We start from the raw sequence: 16,112 nt of genomic DNA on the forward strand, positions 1-16,112 counted from the left end.
AGTTTGACCGTGGAAGAATAGAACAGAACAAAACAGAACAGAATATAGAATAGAATAGTATAGAATAAAATAAAATAGAATAGAATTTTTTTATTGGCCAAGTGTGATTGGTCACACAAGGAATTTGTCTTTTGTGCATCTAAATCTATATCTAAATAAATCTAATTATTTATTAGATTTGTATGCCGCCCCGAGTCTACGGAGAGGGGCGGCATACAAATCTAATTAATAATAATAATAATAACAATAATAATAATAATAATAATAATAATAATAATAATAATAATAATAATAATATGCTTTCAGTGTAAATAAAAGATACGTTCGTCAAGAATCATGAGGTATAACAGAAGATTAAGGAATAACTAAATCATTAAATATATTCCATAGATGTAAGTAGCTAAACATTTGTAAATATTAGGAAATATATGGGTTTTTTTTTTGTATGATATGATTTGCAAAGGTTTTTCTCCAGAAACGTCTGATAAGAGCGGAGCGGTAATAGTTCCTACATTTTGTTGTATGTTTGTTGTTTTCCAATAGGTACGGTATGTTGATGTCTTGTTTTTTCTTAATAAATAAAAAAAAAGAATCATAAGGTATAACAATGATTTTCATAGGAGTCAAATAAGCAATGAGGAAATAATATTAATAAAAATCGTAAGGATGCAAGCAACAAAGTTACAGTCATAAAGTCACACATGGGAGGGGATGGGTGATGGGAATGATGAGAAAAACTAACAGTAATAGTAATGCAGCCTTAGTGAATAGTTTGACAGTGTTGAAGGAATTATTTGTTTAGCAGAGTGATGGTGTTCGAGAAAAAACTGTTCCTGTGTCTAGTTGTCTTGGAGTGCAGGGCTCTGTAGCGACGTTTTGAGGGTGGGAGTTGAAACAGTTTATGTCCAGGATGCGTGGGGTCCTCATTGGAAGCCAGGTTGGCAGAAATTGTTTCTTTCTGCAGTTCTGATTCTCCTCTGAAGTCTGTGTCGGTCTTGTTGGGTTGCAGAACCGAACCAGACCGTCATAGAGGTGCAGATGACAGACTCAACGATTCCTCTGTAGAATATGCTTCAAATAGTAAGATGAAACTGTAGAATTCACTCTTTTTGCAACAGGCTGCACAACATAGCAGTCTTATAGCATTTAAAAGGCTGCCACAGAGAAGAGGTTGTCAGGCGATGGAGAGGGAGAGAAGGAAGAAGGGAGGAAGGGGAAAAAGGAAAAATGAAGGAGGAAGGAAGGAAAAAGGTGAAATGGAAGGAAGGAGGGAGGGAGGGAGGAATGAATGAATGAAAGAAAAAAGGAAAGAGAAAGAAAGAGAAAGAAAGGGAGGGAGGAAGGAAGGAAGGAAGAAAAAAGAAAGAAAGAAAGAAGGAAGATAGGAAGGAACGAAGATAGGAAGGAAGGAAGGAAAGGAAGGAAGATAGGAAGGAACGAAGATAGGAAGGAAGGAAGGAAGGAAGGAAGGAAGGAAGGAAAGGAAGATAGGAAGGAATGAAGATAGGAAGGAAGGAAGGAAGGAAGGGGAGGTTAAGGAGGAAAAGGAGAAAGGAAAAAAGGTGAAATGGAAGGAAGGAAGGAGAGAGATGAAAGGGAGGAAGGAAAGAAAGAAGAATAGAAGGGAGAAAAAGAGGGAGGAAGGCAGGAATCCCTACTCTACTTTTCCTGTGCCTTCTCACACTCACCCCCAGCAAGTGTATCTTAGCAGGTGAGTCTCCATCCGTAACGTTCACAGCATCTTCAAAGATGGTTTGGTTGCTCCGCGATAAGCAAGTCACCTTCCCCTCCACGCCGACTCCGCTGACATCACCTGTTGAAAACGGAGCGCCATGTCAGCCCCTCTTTCCTGGAGACTTACCTGGAGCGATAAAAGGACAACTGGCTTAAAATACTCACTTTCTTTGTTATTTCCCACCAGGGTTTTGTTCCGGACTTTCTTGCAAACATCCAGAAGAGTTGTGCCAACATAAGCTATTTCGGAGCCAAAGCGAAAACTCTGCGGAAGAGGTGAGAATTTTATCCTGTAACATATCTGTAATTTGCTATTTCATCTCCCTATAAGCTAAGGCAGGACTAGAACTCACCGTCTCCTAGTGATTGGCACAAAGTCACCCAGCCAGCTTTCATGCTTAAGGCGGGACTAGAACTCATTGACTCCTGGTCATTGGCCCAAAGTCACCCAGCTGACTTTCAGACTAGAACTCCCAGTCTCCTGGTTGTTGCCCAAAGTCACCCAGCCGGCTTTCAACAGCCTAAGGCGGAACTAAAACTAGAGTGGACTCACAATGACATCCATAAATTTCTAGGAATCTTCTGGATTGAATTGAGGATCTTCTCCAATTGAAATTATGAGTTTTTCATTCGAACCGGAGAAGATCCACAATTTAGATCCATGAATCATTAAGAACTGAATCTCTTGGCTCTTCAATATCCAGTGAATCCACAACTCCCAGTCAAACATCTCAACTTGCCTGTCCTTCTGCCTGGGGCTTACCTGCGTCAGGTAGAAGATGCGGCTGTGGGGCACGTTGAAAAGTGAGTTGACGGCCCCGCGGAATGTGTAGATCTGTTGGTGAGGATCCCCTACCAAGATCACCCCACACTTTTGCGAGAGGACAATGTCCATAACCGCTAGAGAAAGGGGGAGGGTGGAAAAAAGAGACCGTTAGAAGCTCGATGTGGAAAGGAGATCAACGTTCTCACAGGAACAAGACCCTGAAAAAGAGACGGTGGCTTTAATGAGCCATGGATTTTAATCTTTAATGAGCCGGGAATTTTAACCTTTTAATCTTTGCCATAAATGATGGGAACTGGAATTTCGGAAGCAGGAAAGAGATCTAGAGGAAATTGCACCCCTCTACTCCCAAACTCACAATTCATGGCTCTTACAGAGCTTTCCCTAATACAGGGGTGTTAAATTCAAGGCCCATGGGGGGTCCTTAAATCTGGCCCACAGGACCAACCTGGAAATAGTAAAAAAAGGTTCAGCCCACGGTGCCTTTGGCAGCCAAAATGGGGCACAGTGGAGGTTGGCAGGGTGTTGCGTTAGGCTTCCCAGGCTGAAGAAATCCAGTTTGACGTCTCTAATATTAGATCACTGTGGACTTCAATTCCCAGAATTGCCCAGATGGCCAGAGCCCTTCTTTTAGACTTGTCCCCCTAAGAATAATTCTTAAGAATTATTTCTCTTACAAACGACCAACCCAACCAATACAGGTCCAGTCCTCATCTTATGACCGCAACTAAGCACAAAATTTCCACTGCTAAGCAAGACCGTTGTTAAGTGAGCTTTATTTATTCATTTATTCATTCATTCATCCATTTATTTATTGGATTTGTATGCCGCCCCTCTCTGTAGACTCAGGGCGGCTAACAACAACAATAAAAAACAGCATGTAAATCCAATACTAAAACAACTAAAAAACCCATATTGTAAAACTAATCATACATACAAGCAAACATACCATGCATAGAATTGTAAAGGACTAGGGGGAAGAGGGTCTCAATTCCCCCATGCCTGACGGCAGAGGTGGGTTTTAAGCAGCTTACGAAACGCAAGGAGGGTGGGGGCAATTCAAATCTCCGGGGGGAGTTGGTTCCAGAGGGCTGGGGCCGCCACAGAGAAGGCTCTTCCCCTGGGCCCCGTCAAACGACATTGTTTGCCCCACCTTTCTTGCCACCTTGTTAAGTAAATCACTGCACTGGTTGAGTTAATTATCCGGTTATGCCAATCTGGCTTTTTTTGTTGTAAGGCTGCAAAAAGAGATCCACGTCAATCCACGCTGGGACATTTGCGATCATCATGGGTCAGTAGTAGCCCAAGTCTGAATTTCGATCACGTGACAATGGGATTGTAAGCTATTGTCGATTATTGCTACTATATGGCAAACCTATCTTGTCAATAAAGCATCTCATTATTCTGTCTTATTTAATTTTAAAATTTACACTTTCTGTATATCTAGGGGGGAAAATAAAATGTGGGAATATGGAATGCCCTCTGTGGATATGATAGGATTAAATTTACGTGCCTAGATTTGCTTAAGGAAATAATTATCCATTTAAGCTACCGTTTACATAAACTAAATAAAAGCCTTCTGTTTGTCTAAGGCAGGGGTAGGGAACGTTGGCTCTTCTATGACATGAGGACTTCAACTCCCAGAAGTCCTGAGCTAGCATGATTGGCTCAGGAATTCTGGGAGTTGAAGTCCATAAGTCATAGAAGAGCCAACGTTCCCTACCCCTGGTCTAAGGTAAAGACTAAAAAGGAGGCAAAACTCACAACCAATTTCACACTTAGCAAAACATAGATATTGTGTCCTGGGTGGTGGACGTACATCGAAGGCTGCCTGGATTTGAAAAACTGAGCCCAGAATCTACACCCCAACTCACCGGGGGTGCAGTCTTGGGCCTCATCCACCAAGATGGCGTCGTAGTTGGAAAGAGAGGGCTTCTGGAGTTGCCAAAGCTTCAAGTAACCTAAAAGGCACAAGACCCATGCTTAAAATCAACGGATAATAAAATAACATCTTATGATTTTGTGTTGTTGGGCTCCTGCAGAATCACAGTCCACGATTATTTTTTAAAAAAAGAAGCACTATAATTTTCTTTTAATACAGGGTTCCCCAACCTTGGCCACTTTAAGATGAATGGTCTTCCAATTCCCAATATGCTGACTGGGGAATTCTGGGAATTGAAGTCCATGAGTCTTAAAGCAGCCTAGGCGGGACTAGAACTCACTGTCTCTTTTTAATTGGCCCAAAGTCAAAATGTTGGCTTTCATACTTTAAGGCGGGGCTTGAATTCATTGTCTCCTGGTGATTGGCCCACGGTCGCTGTTCTGTCGGGCTCTCTGGTAGACTCCTCCCGAAAATTCACAGGTACAAATTTCAGACACACACACGTTTGAAAATTCAAAACAATGTTCTTTATAATGAAAATTCACTTAACCTAAGCCCTCTTTTGGTATAGCCAAGAGCACTCGTCTCCAAACAAACTAGTAATTGGTACAAGTCCCTTATCAGTTCTGTGATACTTAGCTTGCAGCTGTGAGGCAATTCACAGTCCTTCTTCTTTCACAAAGTGACACACACTTTGCTCTGGTTTAGTTTCAAACCGGGGAAAAATCAGCACACAAAGGTCAAAGTCAGTAAAGCAGTAACGAAACACAACGATCAGATAATCCTCCACAATGGCCAAACCGACAGGCTGCTATTTATAGCAGCCTCACTAATCACCACAGCTCCACCCAACCACAGGTGGCCTCATTTTCTTTGATAATAATCTCTCAGTTGTTGCTGCCTATGCATCGCTCTCCGCATGTGTGGCTGTATCATTAACTCTTGTTCTGAATCCAAGGAGGAGAGAGATAATTGATCTCCTTCTGAGCTGTCTGCCACACTCTCCTCCTCCCTGTCACTCGTGTCTTCTTGGTCAGAGGAGCCTTCATCATCAGATTCCACTGGGGGCAAAACAGGCCTGCAGCATGTGGATGTCTCCCCCACATCCACAGTCCTTGGGGCAGGAGCTGGGCCAGAGCTAACCACAACAGTCACCAAGCTGGCTTTATGCCTAAGGTAGGATTAGAACTCACCGTCTCCTGGTGACTGGTCCAAAGTCACCAACTGTCCTTGATGCTTTAAAGCAGGACTAGAAGTGATTGGTCCAAAGTCAGCTGTCTTTCATGCCTAAGGCAGGGCTGGGATTTCCCTCCATGAAGAAAATTGCCCCTTATTAGAAACATAGAAACATAGAAGTCTGACGGCAGAAAAAGACCTCCTGGTCCATCTAGTCTGCCCTTATACTATTTTCTGTATTTTATCTTAGGGTGGATATATGTTTATCCCAGGCATTTATTATTTTATTTATTTATTACTTAGATTTGTATGCCGCCCCTCTCCGAAGACTCGGGGCGGCTCACAACATGTAAAAAACAAATCATAAGCAATCAGACAGATTTAAAATATTTAAATATTTAAAAAACCCCATATGCTAACAGTCACACACACAGACATACCATGCATAAATTAAACGTGCCCGGGGGAGATGTTTCAGTTCCCCCATGCCTGGCGGCAAAGGTGGGTTTTAAGGAGTTTACGGAAGGCAGGAAGAGTAGGGGCAGTTCTAATCTCCGGGGAGAGTTGGTTCCAGAGGGCTGGGGCCGCCACAGAGAAGGCTCTTCCCCTGGGGCCCGCCAACCGACATTGTTTAGTTGACGGGACCCGGAGAAGGCCCACTCTGTGGGACCTAATCGGTCGCTGGGATTCGTGCGGCAGGAGGCGGTCTCGGAGATATTCTGGTCCGATGCCATGAAGGGCTTTAAAGGTCATAACCAACACTTTGAATTGTGACCGGAAATTGATCGGCAACCAATGCAGACTGCGGAGTGATGGTGAAACATGGGCATACCTAGGTAGGCCCATGACTGCTCTCGCAGCTGCATTTTGCACGATCTGAAGTTTCCGAACACTTTTCAAAGGTAGCCCCATGTAGAGAGCGTTACAGTAGTCAAACCTCGAGGTGATGAGGGCATGAGTGACTGTGAGCAATGAGTCCCGGTCCAGATAGGGCCGCAACTGGTGCACCAGGCGAACCTGGGCAAACGCCCCCCTCGCCACAGCTGAAAGATGTTGTTCTAATGTGAGCTGTGGATCGAGGAGGACGCCCAAGTTGCGGACCCTCTCTGAGGGGGTCAGTAATTCCCCCCCCAGGGTGATGGACGGACAGATGGGATTGTCCTTGGGAGGCAGAACCCACAGCCACTCCGTCTTATCCGGGTTGAGCTTGAGTCTGTTGACACCCATCCAGGCCCCAACAGCCTCCAGGCACCGGCACATCACTTCCACCGCTTCGTTGACTGGGCATGGGGTGGAGATGTAAAGCTGGGTATCATCCGCATATAGATGATACCTCACCCCATGTCCTTGGATGATCTCGCCCAGCGGTTTCATGTAGATGTTTACATTCAGTGACTGTGGATTTACCAACCATGTTTGCTGGAAGTTTGTTCCAAGCATCTACTAGTCTTTCAATAAAATAATATTTTCTCACGTTGCCTTTGATCTTTCCCACAACTAACTTCAGATTGTATCCCCTTGTTCTTGTGTTCACTTTCCTATTAAAAACACTTCCCTCCTGGACCTTATTTAACTCTTTAATATATTTAAATGTTTCGATCATGTCCCCCCTTTCCCTTCTGTCCTCCAGACTATACAGATGGAGTTCATGAAGTCTTTCCTGATACGTTTTATGCTTAAGACCTTCCACCATTCTTGTAGCCCGTCTTTGGACGCGTTCAATTTTGTCAATATCTTTTTGTAGGTGAGGTCTCCAGAACTGAACACAGTATTCCAAATGGGGTCTCACCAGCGCTCTATATAGCGGGATCACAATCTCCCTCTTCCTGCTTGCTATACCTCTAGCTATGCAGCCAAGCATCCTACTTGCTTTTCCTACTGCCCGACCACACTGCTCACCCATTTTGAGGCTGTCAGAAATCACGACCCCTAAATCCTTCTCTTCTGAAGTTTTTGCTAACACAGAACTGCCAATGCAATACTCAGATTGAGGATTCCTTTTCCCCAAGTGCATTATTCTTATTTCTTTTCTTCCTGTTTCTAAATGCCAACCTCCCCTCACATGTTCCACTCACCATCGTGCGTCATTCTGTGCGCCATCTCCTCGGTTGGGCCCGGTTTCTTCATCTTGGTCCATATTTGTTTCGCTTCTTCAACAATGATCTAGAAAGCAAAAAGTTGGCAAGATGGATCTTGATGGTGAAAAAGTCAAGAGTTTTCTCATCTCGGCTTCCCAGAGATCTTGAAAGAGAAAGAAGGGCTGGATCTCAAGCTCGTCCTCGACTTATCACGGCAGTTGCTAAGCAAGACAATTGTTGAATGAGTTTTGCCCCGTTTTACAACCGTTCTCGGCACTGTTGTTAAATTAATCATGACAGTTGTTAAGGGAATCTGGCTTCCCCATTGACTTTGCTGGTCAGTGTTCTGGTCCAACTAATGCAAATCCACAAATCTTTTCCCAAGGCTTAGATCTTCAAACAAATACAGTGGTACCTCTACCTAGGAATGCCTCTACTTAAGAACTTTTCTAGATAATGTTGTGGTTAGCTCTGGCCCAGCTCCTGCCCCAAGGACTGTGGATGTGGGGGAGACATCCACATGCTGCAGGCCTGTTTTGCTCCCGGTGGAATCTGCTGATGAAGGCTCCTCTGACCAAAAAGACATGAGTGACAGGGAGGAGGAGAGTGGGGCAGACAGCTCAGAAGGAGATCAATTATCTCGCTCCTCCTTGGATTCAGAACAAGAGTTAATGATACAGCCACGCATGCGGAGAGCGATGCATAGGCAGCAACAACTGAGAGATTATTATCAAAGAAAATGAGGCCACCTGTGGCTGGGTGGGGCTGTGGTCATTAATGAGGCTGCTATAAAGAGCAGCCTGTGGGTTTGGCCATTGTGGAGGATTATCTGATCGTTGTGCTTCGTGACTGCTTTGCTGACTTGGACCTTTTGTGTGCTGATTTTTCCCCACTTTGAAACTAAACCAGAGCAAAGTGTGTTTCACTTTGTGAAAGAAGAAGGACTGTGAATTGCCTCCCAGCTGCAAGCTAAGTATCTCAGAACTGATAAGGGACTTGTACCAATTACCAGTTTGTTTGGGGACGAGATCTCTTGGCTATACCAAAAGAGGGCTTGGTTTAAGTGAATTTTCATTATAAAGAACATTGTTTTGAATTTTCAAACGTCTGTGTGTCTGAAATTTGTACCTGTGAATTTTTGGGAGGATTCTACCAGAGAGCCCGACAGAACAATTGTTAAGTGAATCAGGCTTCCTAATGAACTTTGATTGCCGGGAGGTCGCAAGAGGGGGGATCTTTTTTTCTAAGATTCGGGTTGTTTCAGATTAATTCTGATTTCTGTGTTAAATATGTAATTTATGCTGTGAGCCACCCTGAGTTTCAGGAGAAGGGCGGCCTAGAAATTGAATGAATGAATGAATGAATGAATGAATGAATCAAACAATCAAACAATCAATCAATCAATCAATCAATCTTCCGTGACCTCAAAATTATGAGTCATAAATATGAGTCGGTTGCCAGTTTTGATCAAACAACATTGGGGGTGCTGCAACAGTTGTCAGAGTGAAAAACTGACATAACTTGGGTTTTGCTGTACCGTTGTAACTTTGCAGTCACTAAGCTATGGTAAGTCAAGGGGTACCGGTACATGCTACATTGCGAAGGGTCTGAATTTGGAATCGTGTGACCAGGGAGATGCTTCAATGGTCATAAGTGTTTTTTTGAAAAATCCTTTCATTTCCCCCCCCCCCCCCAGGGCCATCGTAATTTCGAATAATTTTTAAATGAATGCTCATAAGTCGAGGATGATCTGTCCTGAGAACCAAATGCTCACGTGCTTTTCCTGTTCGTCCACAAGAACGTCTTGGCCACGGTTGTTCTTGCACCAAATGGGCGTGTGCTCCACGGTGATGGCCGAATCCGTGGAAGCGAAAAAGGCAATGAGGGTTTGAACGACCGTCTTGGCTCTGATGAACGGAGACTGGCCCTGGCGATTGGAGAGGACATAACTGACCACGTAGGAGGTCAGCGAGCCCGAGTTAAGCTTCTGTTTATAACTGCAGCAGAATGAAAAAAGAAGGAAGATAGAATTGCTCATCATCTCCTTTTAGTGACCCCCCATAATCCCTTGTATTGGGGTGGAGTCTGGGCAGCTGAATCAAGCTGAGTATGTAACTGGCCGGACGCCCTTCCTGTCACCGGCAGTAGAAAGAAAGGGAGCCGCGGCTGCCCCTGCCTCCCCACGGTGCCTCTGGTCCCCTCGCGCCCTGGCCTCTCGGCCCTGCCCCTCACCCGCCCAATCTGCCCCCTCTCCTCCTCCGCCGCCTCCTGCCTTGGGGCGCGACTTCTCCCGCGGCCGTGGCTACGGCTTATCCTCCTCTTCTCTCCGCGCGCCCCGCCCCTCTCACAGCCCCTTCACTGGGAGCGCTTTCATCCCGGACTTTCATCAAGGGGGCTACAGTAGAGGCAGGGCAGGCGTTCCCGAAGTGCTCAGAGAAAGCGCTCTTGCAGCCCCCTCGCTGACGGAGAGAGAGAGAGGGGGGGAGAGAGAAAGTAAGTGAGAAAGAGAGAGAGAGAGAAAGTGGGGGGAGAGAGACATAGCAAGAGAGAGAAGAGAAAGAAAGCAAGAGAGAGAGAAAGAAAATGAGAGAAAGAGAGAGAGAAAGAAAGGGGGGAGAGCAAGAGAGAGAAGAGAAAGAAAGAAAGAGATAGAAAGAAAGAGTGTGAGAGAAAGAAAGCAACAGAGAGAGAAAGAAAACAAGAAAGAGAGAGAGAGAGAGCAAGAGGGGGAGAGAGATAGAAAGAGAGGGACAGAGAAGTGAGAAAGAGAGAGAGAGAGAAAGTGGGGGGAGAGAGACATAGTAAGAGAGAGAAGAGAAAGAAAGCAAGAGAGAGAGAAAGAAAACGAGAGAAAGAGAGAGAGAAAGAAAGGGGGGGGAGAGCAAGAGAGAGAAGAGAAAGAAAGAAAGAGATAGAAAGAAAGAGTGTGAGAGAAAGAAAGCAACAGAGAGAGAAAGAAAACAAGAAAGAGAGAGAGAGAGAGCAAGAGGGGGAGAGAGATAGAAAGAGAGGGACAGAGAAGTGAGAAAAAGAGAGAGAGAGCAAGAGGGAGAGAAAGAGAGAGAAATGACTCTTGATTTAAAGCATATGGTAAAAAGCACCCAAATAATAACAGAAAAAACCTCCCAGCTGTTTGTGTGTGTGTGTGTGTCTGTGTGTGTGTGTGTGAACTCTTGAACCATTTCCAATAGCTCACCTGTTATTGGAAATGGTTCAAGAGTTCACACACACACACACACACACACACACACACACAAGGGAGGAGGAGACAGGGATGGAAAAAGAGAAGAAAATAATAATAGTAATAGCTTTTGGTTTTGTTTTATTATTAATTTCTTTTAATAAAAAAGAAGGGAATTTCTTTCTTATTTGTCTGTCTGTCTGTCTGTCTGTCTGTCTGTCTGTCTGTCTGTCTGTCTGTCTGTCTATCTATCTATCTATCTATACATACATTGGTCGTAAGTCGAGGACTAACTCCCTGGGAAGAAGCCCCGCCCACTTACTGTCTGCCGACTTCTTGAAACGCTAAGGAGTGGATGGTTTTACAGGTGACGTTGGCAGGGAAAACCTTGGATGCCTGTTGTGCGATGGTCTTGTTGAAGGCCAAGTACAGGAACTTCAGCTCGGACCATTTCCTGGCATACTGGATCAGAGTGGATGTTTTGCCGGTGCCTGCGTGAAAAATCAAAAACATCTCAGTCTTTCTGGTTCTTTTTTTTTTTAGTAAGACCACACCTGGAATCCTCCATCTCGTCTGCCCTTCTACTATTTCCTGTATTTCATCTTAGGATGGATCTATGTTTATCCCAGGCACGTTTAAATTCAGTCACTGTGGATTGACCAACCACATCTGCTGGAAGTTTGTTCCAAGCATCTACTACTCTTTCAGTGAAATAATGTTTTCTCACGTTGCTTCTGATCTCTCCCCCAACTAATTTCAGATTCTGTCCCCTTGTTCTTGTGTTCACTTTCCTATTAAAAACACTTCCCTCCTGGACCTTATTTAATCCTTTAACATATTTAAATGTTTCGATCATGTCCCCCCTTTCCCTTCTGTCCTCCAGACTATACAGGTTGAGTCCATGAAGTCTTTCCTGATACGTTTCATGCTTAAGACCTTCCACCATTCTTGTAGCCTGTCTTTGGACCCATTCAATTTTGTCAATATCTTTTTGTAGGTGAGGTCTCCAGAACTGAACACAGTCTCCCAAATGGGATCTCACCAGCACTCTATACAGTGGGATCATAATCTCCCTCTTCCTGCTTGTTATACCTCTAGCTATGCAGCCAAGCATCCTACTTGCTTTCCCTACTGCCTGACCGCACTGTTCACCCATTTTGAGACCAAAAATCAGTGGGTTCATACCGATGCAGCTCTCTGGATCACACTGGTATGAACCCATTACTACCTACCAGGCTTCAGAAAGGCTTGTTCGCATGTGTGGAAGGCAGCTACCGTAGCACATCCACACACAACCCTTTTCGCACGCGAACCAAAAAAGGTTCGCCCTCACTGACATATACCGTACCTGTGCATTTTGGTTTTCTTCCCTAAATGTAGAACCTGACTTTTTTCACCACTGAATTTCATTCAGACCCTCGGAGAGGGTCCGCAACTTGGGCGTCCTCCTCGATCCACAGCTCACATTAGAGAAACATCTTTCAGCTGTGGCAAGGGGGGTGTTTGCCCAGGTTCGCCTGGTGCACCAGTTACGGCCCTATTTGGACCGGGGGTCACTGCTCACAGTCACTCATGCCCTCATCACCTCGAGGCTCGACTATTGTAATGCTCTCTACATGGGGCTACCTTTGAAGAGTGTTCAGAAACTTCAGATCGTGCAGAATGCAGCTGCGAGAGCAATCATGGGCTTTCCCAAATATGCTCATGTTACTCCAACACTCCGCAGTCTGCATTGGTTGCCGATTAGTTTCCGGTCACAATTCAAAGTGTTGGTTATGACCTATAAAGCCCTTCATGGCACCGGACCAGAATATCTCCAGGACCGCCTTCTGCTGCACGAATCCCAGCGACCAGTTAGGTCCCGCAGAGTTGGCCTTCTCCCGGTCCTGTCAACTAAACAATGTCGTCTGGCGGGACCTAGGGGAAGAGGCTTCTCTGTGGCGGCCCCGACCCTCTGGGACCAGCTCCCCCCAGAGATTAGCATTGCCCCCACCCTCCTTGCCTTTCGTAAATTCCTTAAAACCCACCTCTGCCATCAGACATGGGGGAATTGAGACATCTCCCCCAGGCTTATATAGTTTTATGTATGGTATGCTTGTGTTGTATGTTTTTAAAATAATGGGGTTTTAGATATTTTTTAAATATTACATTTGTTCACTGTACACTGTTTTATTATTGTTGTGAGCCGCCCCGAGTCTGCGGAGAGGGGCAGCATACAAATGTAATTATTATTATTATTATTATTATTATTAATAATAATAATAGTAATAATAATAATAGTAGTAGTAATACAGTGTTCCCTCGATTTCCGCGGGGGATGCGTTCCGAGACCACCCGCGAAAGTCGAATTTCCACGAAGTAGAGATGCGGAAGCAAATACACAATTTTTGGCTATGGACAGTATCACAAGCCTTCCCTTAACACTTTAAACCCCCCTAAATTACCATTTCCCATTCCCTTAGCAACCATTTACTCACCATTATTACTAATACTCACCATTGAATAAGACACTTAGTGATCCTGATATTTATAAACATAATTATTTATTAACAATAATTATTTTTTTTGTTATTTATTTGCAAAAATGACATCATCGGATGGAAAAAAACGTGGTATAGGAAAAAAACCGTGAAGTATTTTTTAATTAATATTTTTTGATAAACTGTGGTATAGGCTATCCGCGAAGTTCGAACCCGCGAAAATCAAGGGAACACTGTAGTAGTAGTAGTAGTAGTAGTCATAGTAGTAATAATAATAATAATAATAATAATAATAATAATAATAATAATAATAATTTTGTTAGCGCCTAACCTACGGAGGGGATGAAGAACCTTCTGGGCACGGGGGCTGCCTTACCTGCAAAAGCCACAATTTTCACCACCTTTCCAGGTTCAAGGGCGTGGTTTAAAATCTGTTGTTGTTCACTAGTAGGTTGCAAAACAGGCCTGTTGGTGAACAGAAGTATACACGTTTGTGAACCTTGCGTAAGATCACAGTTGCTAACAGGCACCGCCGGGCTGCTAGTCCTCAACTTACAAACTCAATGGACCCCAACCTTTCTGTTGCAAAGCAAGATTCTTGTTAAATGGGTTTTGCCCCAATTTATGACCATTCTGTGCACAATTGTTAAGTGAATCCGGCTTCCCTATTGATTTTCCTTGTCAGAAGATCTCAAAAGGAGATCACATGACCCCGGGATGTCGAAACGGTCATAAATATGAAATGTCTGCACTTGATCAAGTGACCAAAGGGATACCACCATGATCGTAAGCGTGGAAAACGGTCATAAGTCATTTTTCTTTTCAGTGCTGTTGCAACTTTGAACGGTCACTAAACGAACAGTTGTAAGTCGAGGACTACCTGTATTAACCTACAAAGTTAATTTACCCACCTGAGACCTAATTGGGGATGATGTTGGACAGTCAGGCTGAAGGTACAATTTTCCAGGTGAAACAGGCAATAGAAAACATTGTAGTGAAACCTAGGATACAAAAAATGGGGAAAGTAGTAAGATTGAGTTGGTTTGGGGTAGAAATTACACCATTTTTCACCCACTCCAGAACATAAGAAGAGTCCTGCTGAATCAGGCCAAAGCCCATTGAGTCCAGCATTCTGTGTCCCACAGTGGCCCACCAATTGTCCATGGGGATCTTGAGCAGAAAGAGAAGGCAAGACCCTCTCCCTTTCCCTTGACCCCAAACAAATGGGACCCAAGGGAACCCTGCCTTCCTCAACCAACATAGAGGTGGCACATGGACATCCGTTTCAATAACCGCCTATGACACACTTGGCATCCATGAGTCTGTCTCATCCTGCCTTGAAGCTCTCCAGACTGATAGCTGTCACAATCTGGGAGGGAATTCCATAAACCAAGGACCCTTTGGGTGAAGAAATATTTCCCTTGATTTGTCCTCACTTTCTTACCTATGAGCTTTAGGGAGGGCCCCCTCATCCTAGTATTGTGTGATAGAGAAAATAATTTTTCTCTATCCGCCTTTTCTATCCCATGCAGGATTTTATACCCTTCGATCAAGTCACCCCTTAAACGCCGTGTTTCAAGGTTGCAAACTTACCTGTTACTGATCTGGACTTCATTCTCTCGCATGGCGTAAAGTAGGGTGGCCGTGGAGTACAACATCTCAAATGTGTTCATCAGCGACATGGTGGAGCTGGGACGTCGGAGGCAGCCCACCAGCCCCTGAATATCGCCAACACCTCCAGCAAAGAGCACGATGGCTGCTATCACTGCCCGAACATAGGACGGCTGGAAGAACATGGGCTGAATCATTATAAGGGTGGGGGAAACCATTTTCTCTCTCGCAGGTTGTATTACCTGTCCTGTCTGACGGGGGCAGGATGGTGCTCAGTTTACAATTACTCAAGGCATGTGGTGCCCTTGGTGCTCTCTGGGCTTGGTGGTTTTCTTGCAGACGTTTCATCACCAAACAAGGTAACGTCATCAGTGCTGGAAGGGTTTGGGGAGAAAGGAAGAGGAGGAAGAGATGGAAGAGAAAGAGAGATGGAGAAGGATAGATGGAGAAGGAAGAGAGATGAGGGAGGAGATGGAAGAGGAAGAAATGGAGGAGGAGGAAGAGATGGAGGAAGAAGAAATGGAGGAGGAGGAAGAAATGGAGGAAGAGGAAATGGGAGGAGGAAGAAATGGAGGAAGAGGAAATAGGAGGAGGAAGAAATGGAGGAAGAGGAAATGGAGGAGGAAGAAATGGAGGAAGAGGAAATGGAGAAGGAGGAAGAGATGGAGGAAGAGGAAATGGAGAAGGAGGAAGAAATGGAGGAATAGGAAATGGAGGAGGAGGAAGAAATGGAGGAAGAAGAAATGGGAGAAGGAAGAAATAGAGGAAGAGGAAATGGGAGGAGGAAGAAATGGAGGAAGAGGAAATGGAGAAGGAGGAAGAGATGGAGGAAGAGGAAATGGAGAAGGAGGAAGAAATGGTGGAAGAGGAAATGGAGGAGGAGGAAGAAATGGAGGAAGAGGAAATGGAGGAGGAGGAAGAGATGGAGGAAGAGGAAATGGAGAAGGAGGAAGAGATGGAGGAAGAGGAAATGGAGATGGAGGAAGAGGAAATGGAGATGGAGGAAGAGGAAATGGAGGAGGAAGAGAGATGGAGGAGGATTGTGCAGCATGGGATGCTCTCTGAGGATGGCTGTTTTCTTACAGACATTTTATTACTGACTACATAACATCATCAGTGCTAGAAAGGAGTGGGCTTTGCAAATGACTTGCCTGATCAGTATTGGTGGGATTTGTCTTGGTGGTTC

The 16,112-nt window shown here is 44.7% G+C and overlaps 1 protein-coding gene across 1 annotated transcript in view; it reads right to left on the minus strand.

Moving 5' to 3' along the window:
* The window catches only part of LOC139168849 (F-box DNA helicase 1-like), a 51,470-nt gene that overhangs the window by 10,106 nt on the left and 25,252 nt on the right, over positions 1 to 16,112 (minus strand). The window contains exons 6-15 of the mRNA XM_070754591.1: positions 14,909 to 15,099; positions 14,227 to 14,316; positions 13,692 to 13,780; positions 11,158 to 11,326; positions 9,429 to 9,651; positions 7,652 to 7,739; positions 4,393 to 4,479; positions 2,498 to 2,634; positions 1,900 to 1,999; positions 1,689 to 1,813 (exon numbers count right to left, since the gene is read on the minus strand). Coding sequence (XP_070610692.1) covers positions 1,689 to 1,813; positions 1,900 to 1,999; positions 2,498 to 2,634; positions 4,393 to 4,479; positions 7,652 to 7,739; positions 9,429 to 9,651; positions 11,158 to 11,326; positions 13,692 to 13,780; positions 14,227 to 14,316; positions 14,909 to 15,099 — 1,299 coding nt within the window. The remainder of the gene's footprint in view (positions 1 to 1,688; positions 1,814 to 1,899; positions 2,000 to 2,497; positions 2,635 to 4,392; positions 4,480 to 7,651; positions 7,740 to 9,428; positions 9,652 to 11,157; positions 11,327 to 13,691; positions 13,781 to 14,226; positions 14,317 to 14,908; positions 15,100 to 16,112) is intronic.

The sequence above is a fragment of the Erythrolamprus reginae genome, chromosome 6, assembly GCF_031021105.1.
Source record: "Erythrolamprus reginae isolate rEryReg1 chromosome 6, rEryReg1.hap1, whole genome shotgun sequence".
In the NCBI taxonomy this organism is placed as follows: domain Eukaryota; kingdom Metazoa; phylum Chordata; class Lepidosauria; order Squamata; family Dipsadidae; genus Erythrolamprus; species Erythrolamprus reginae.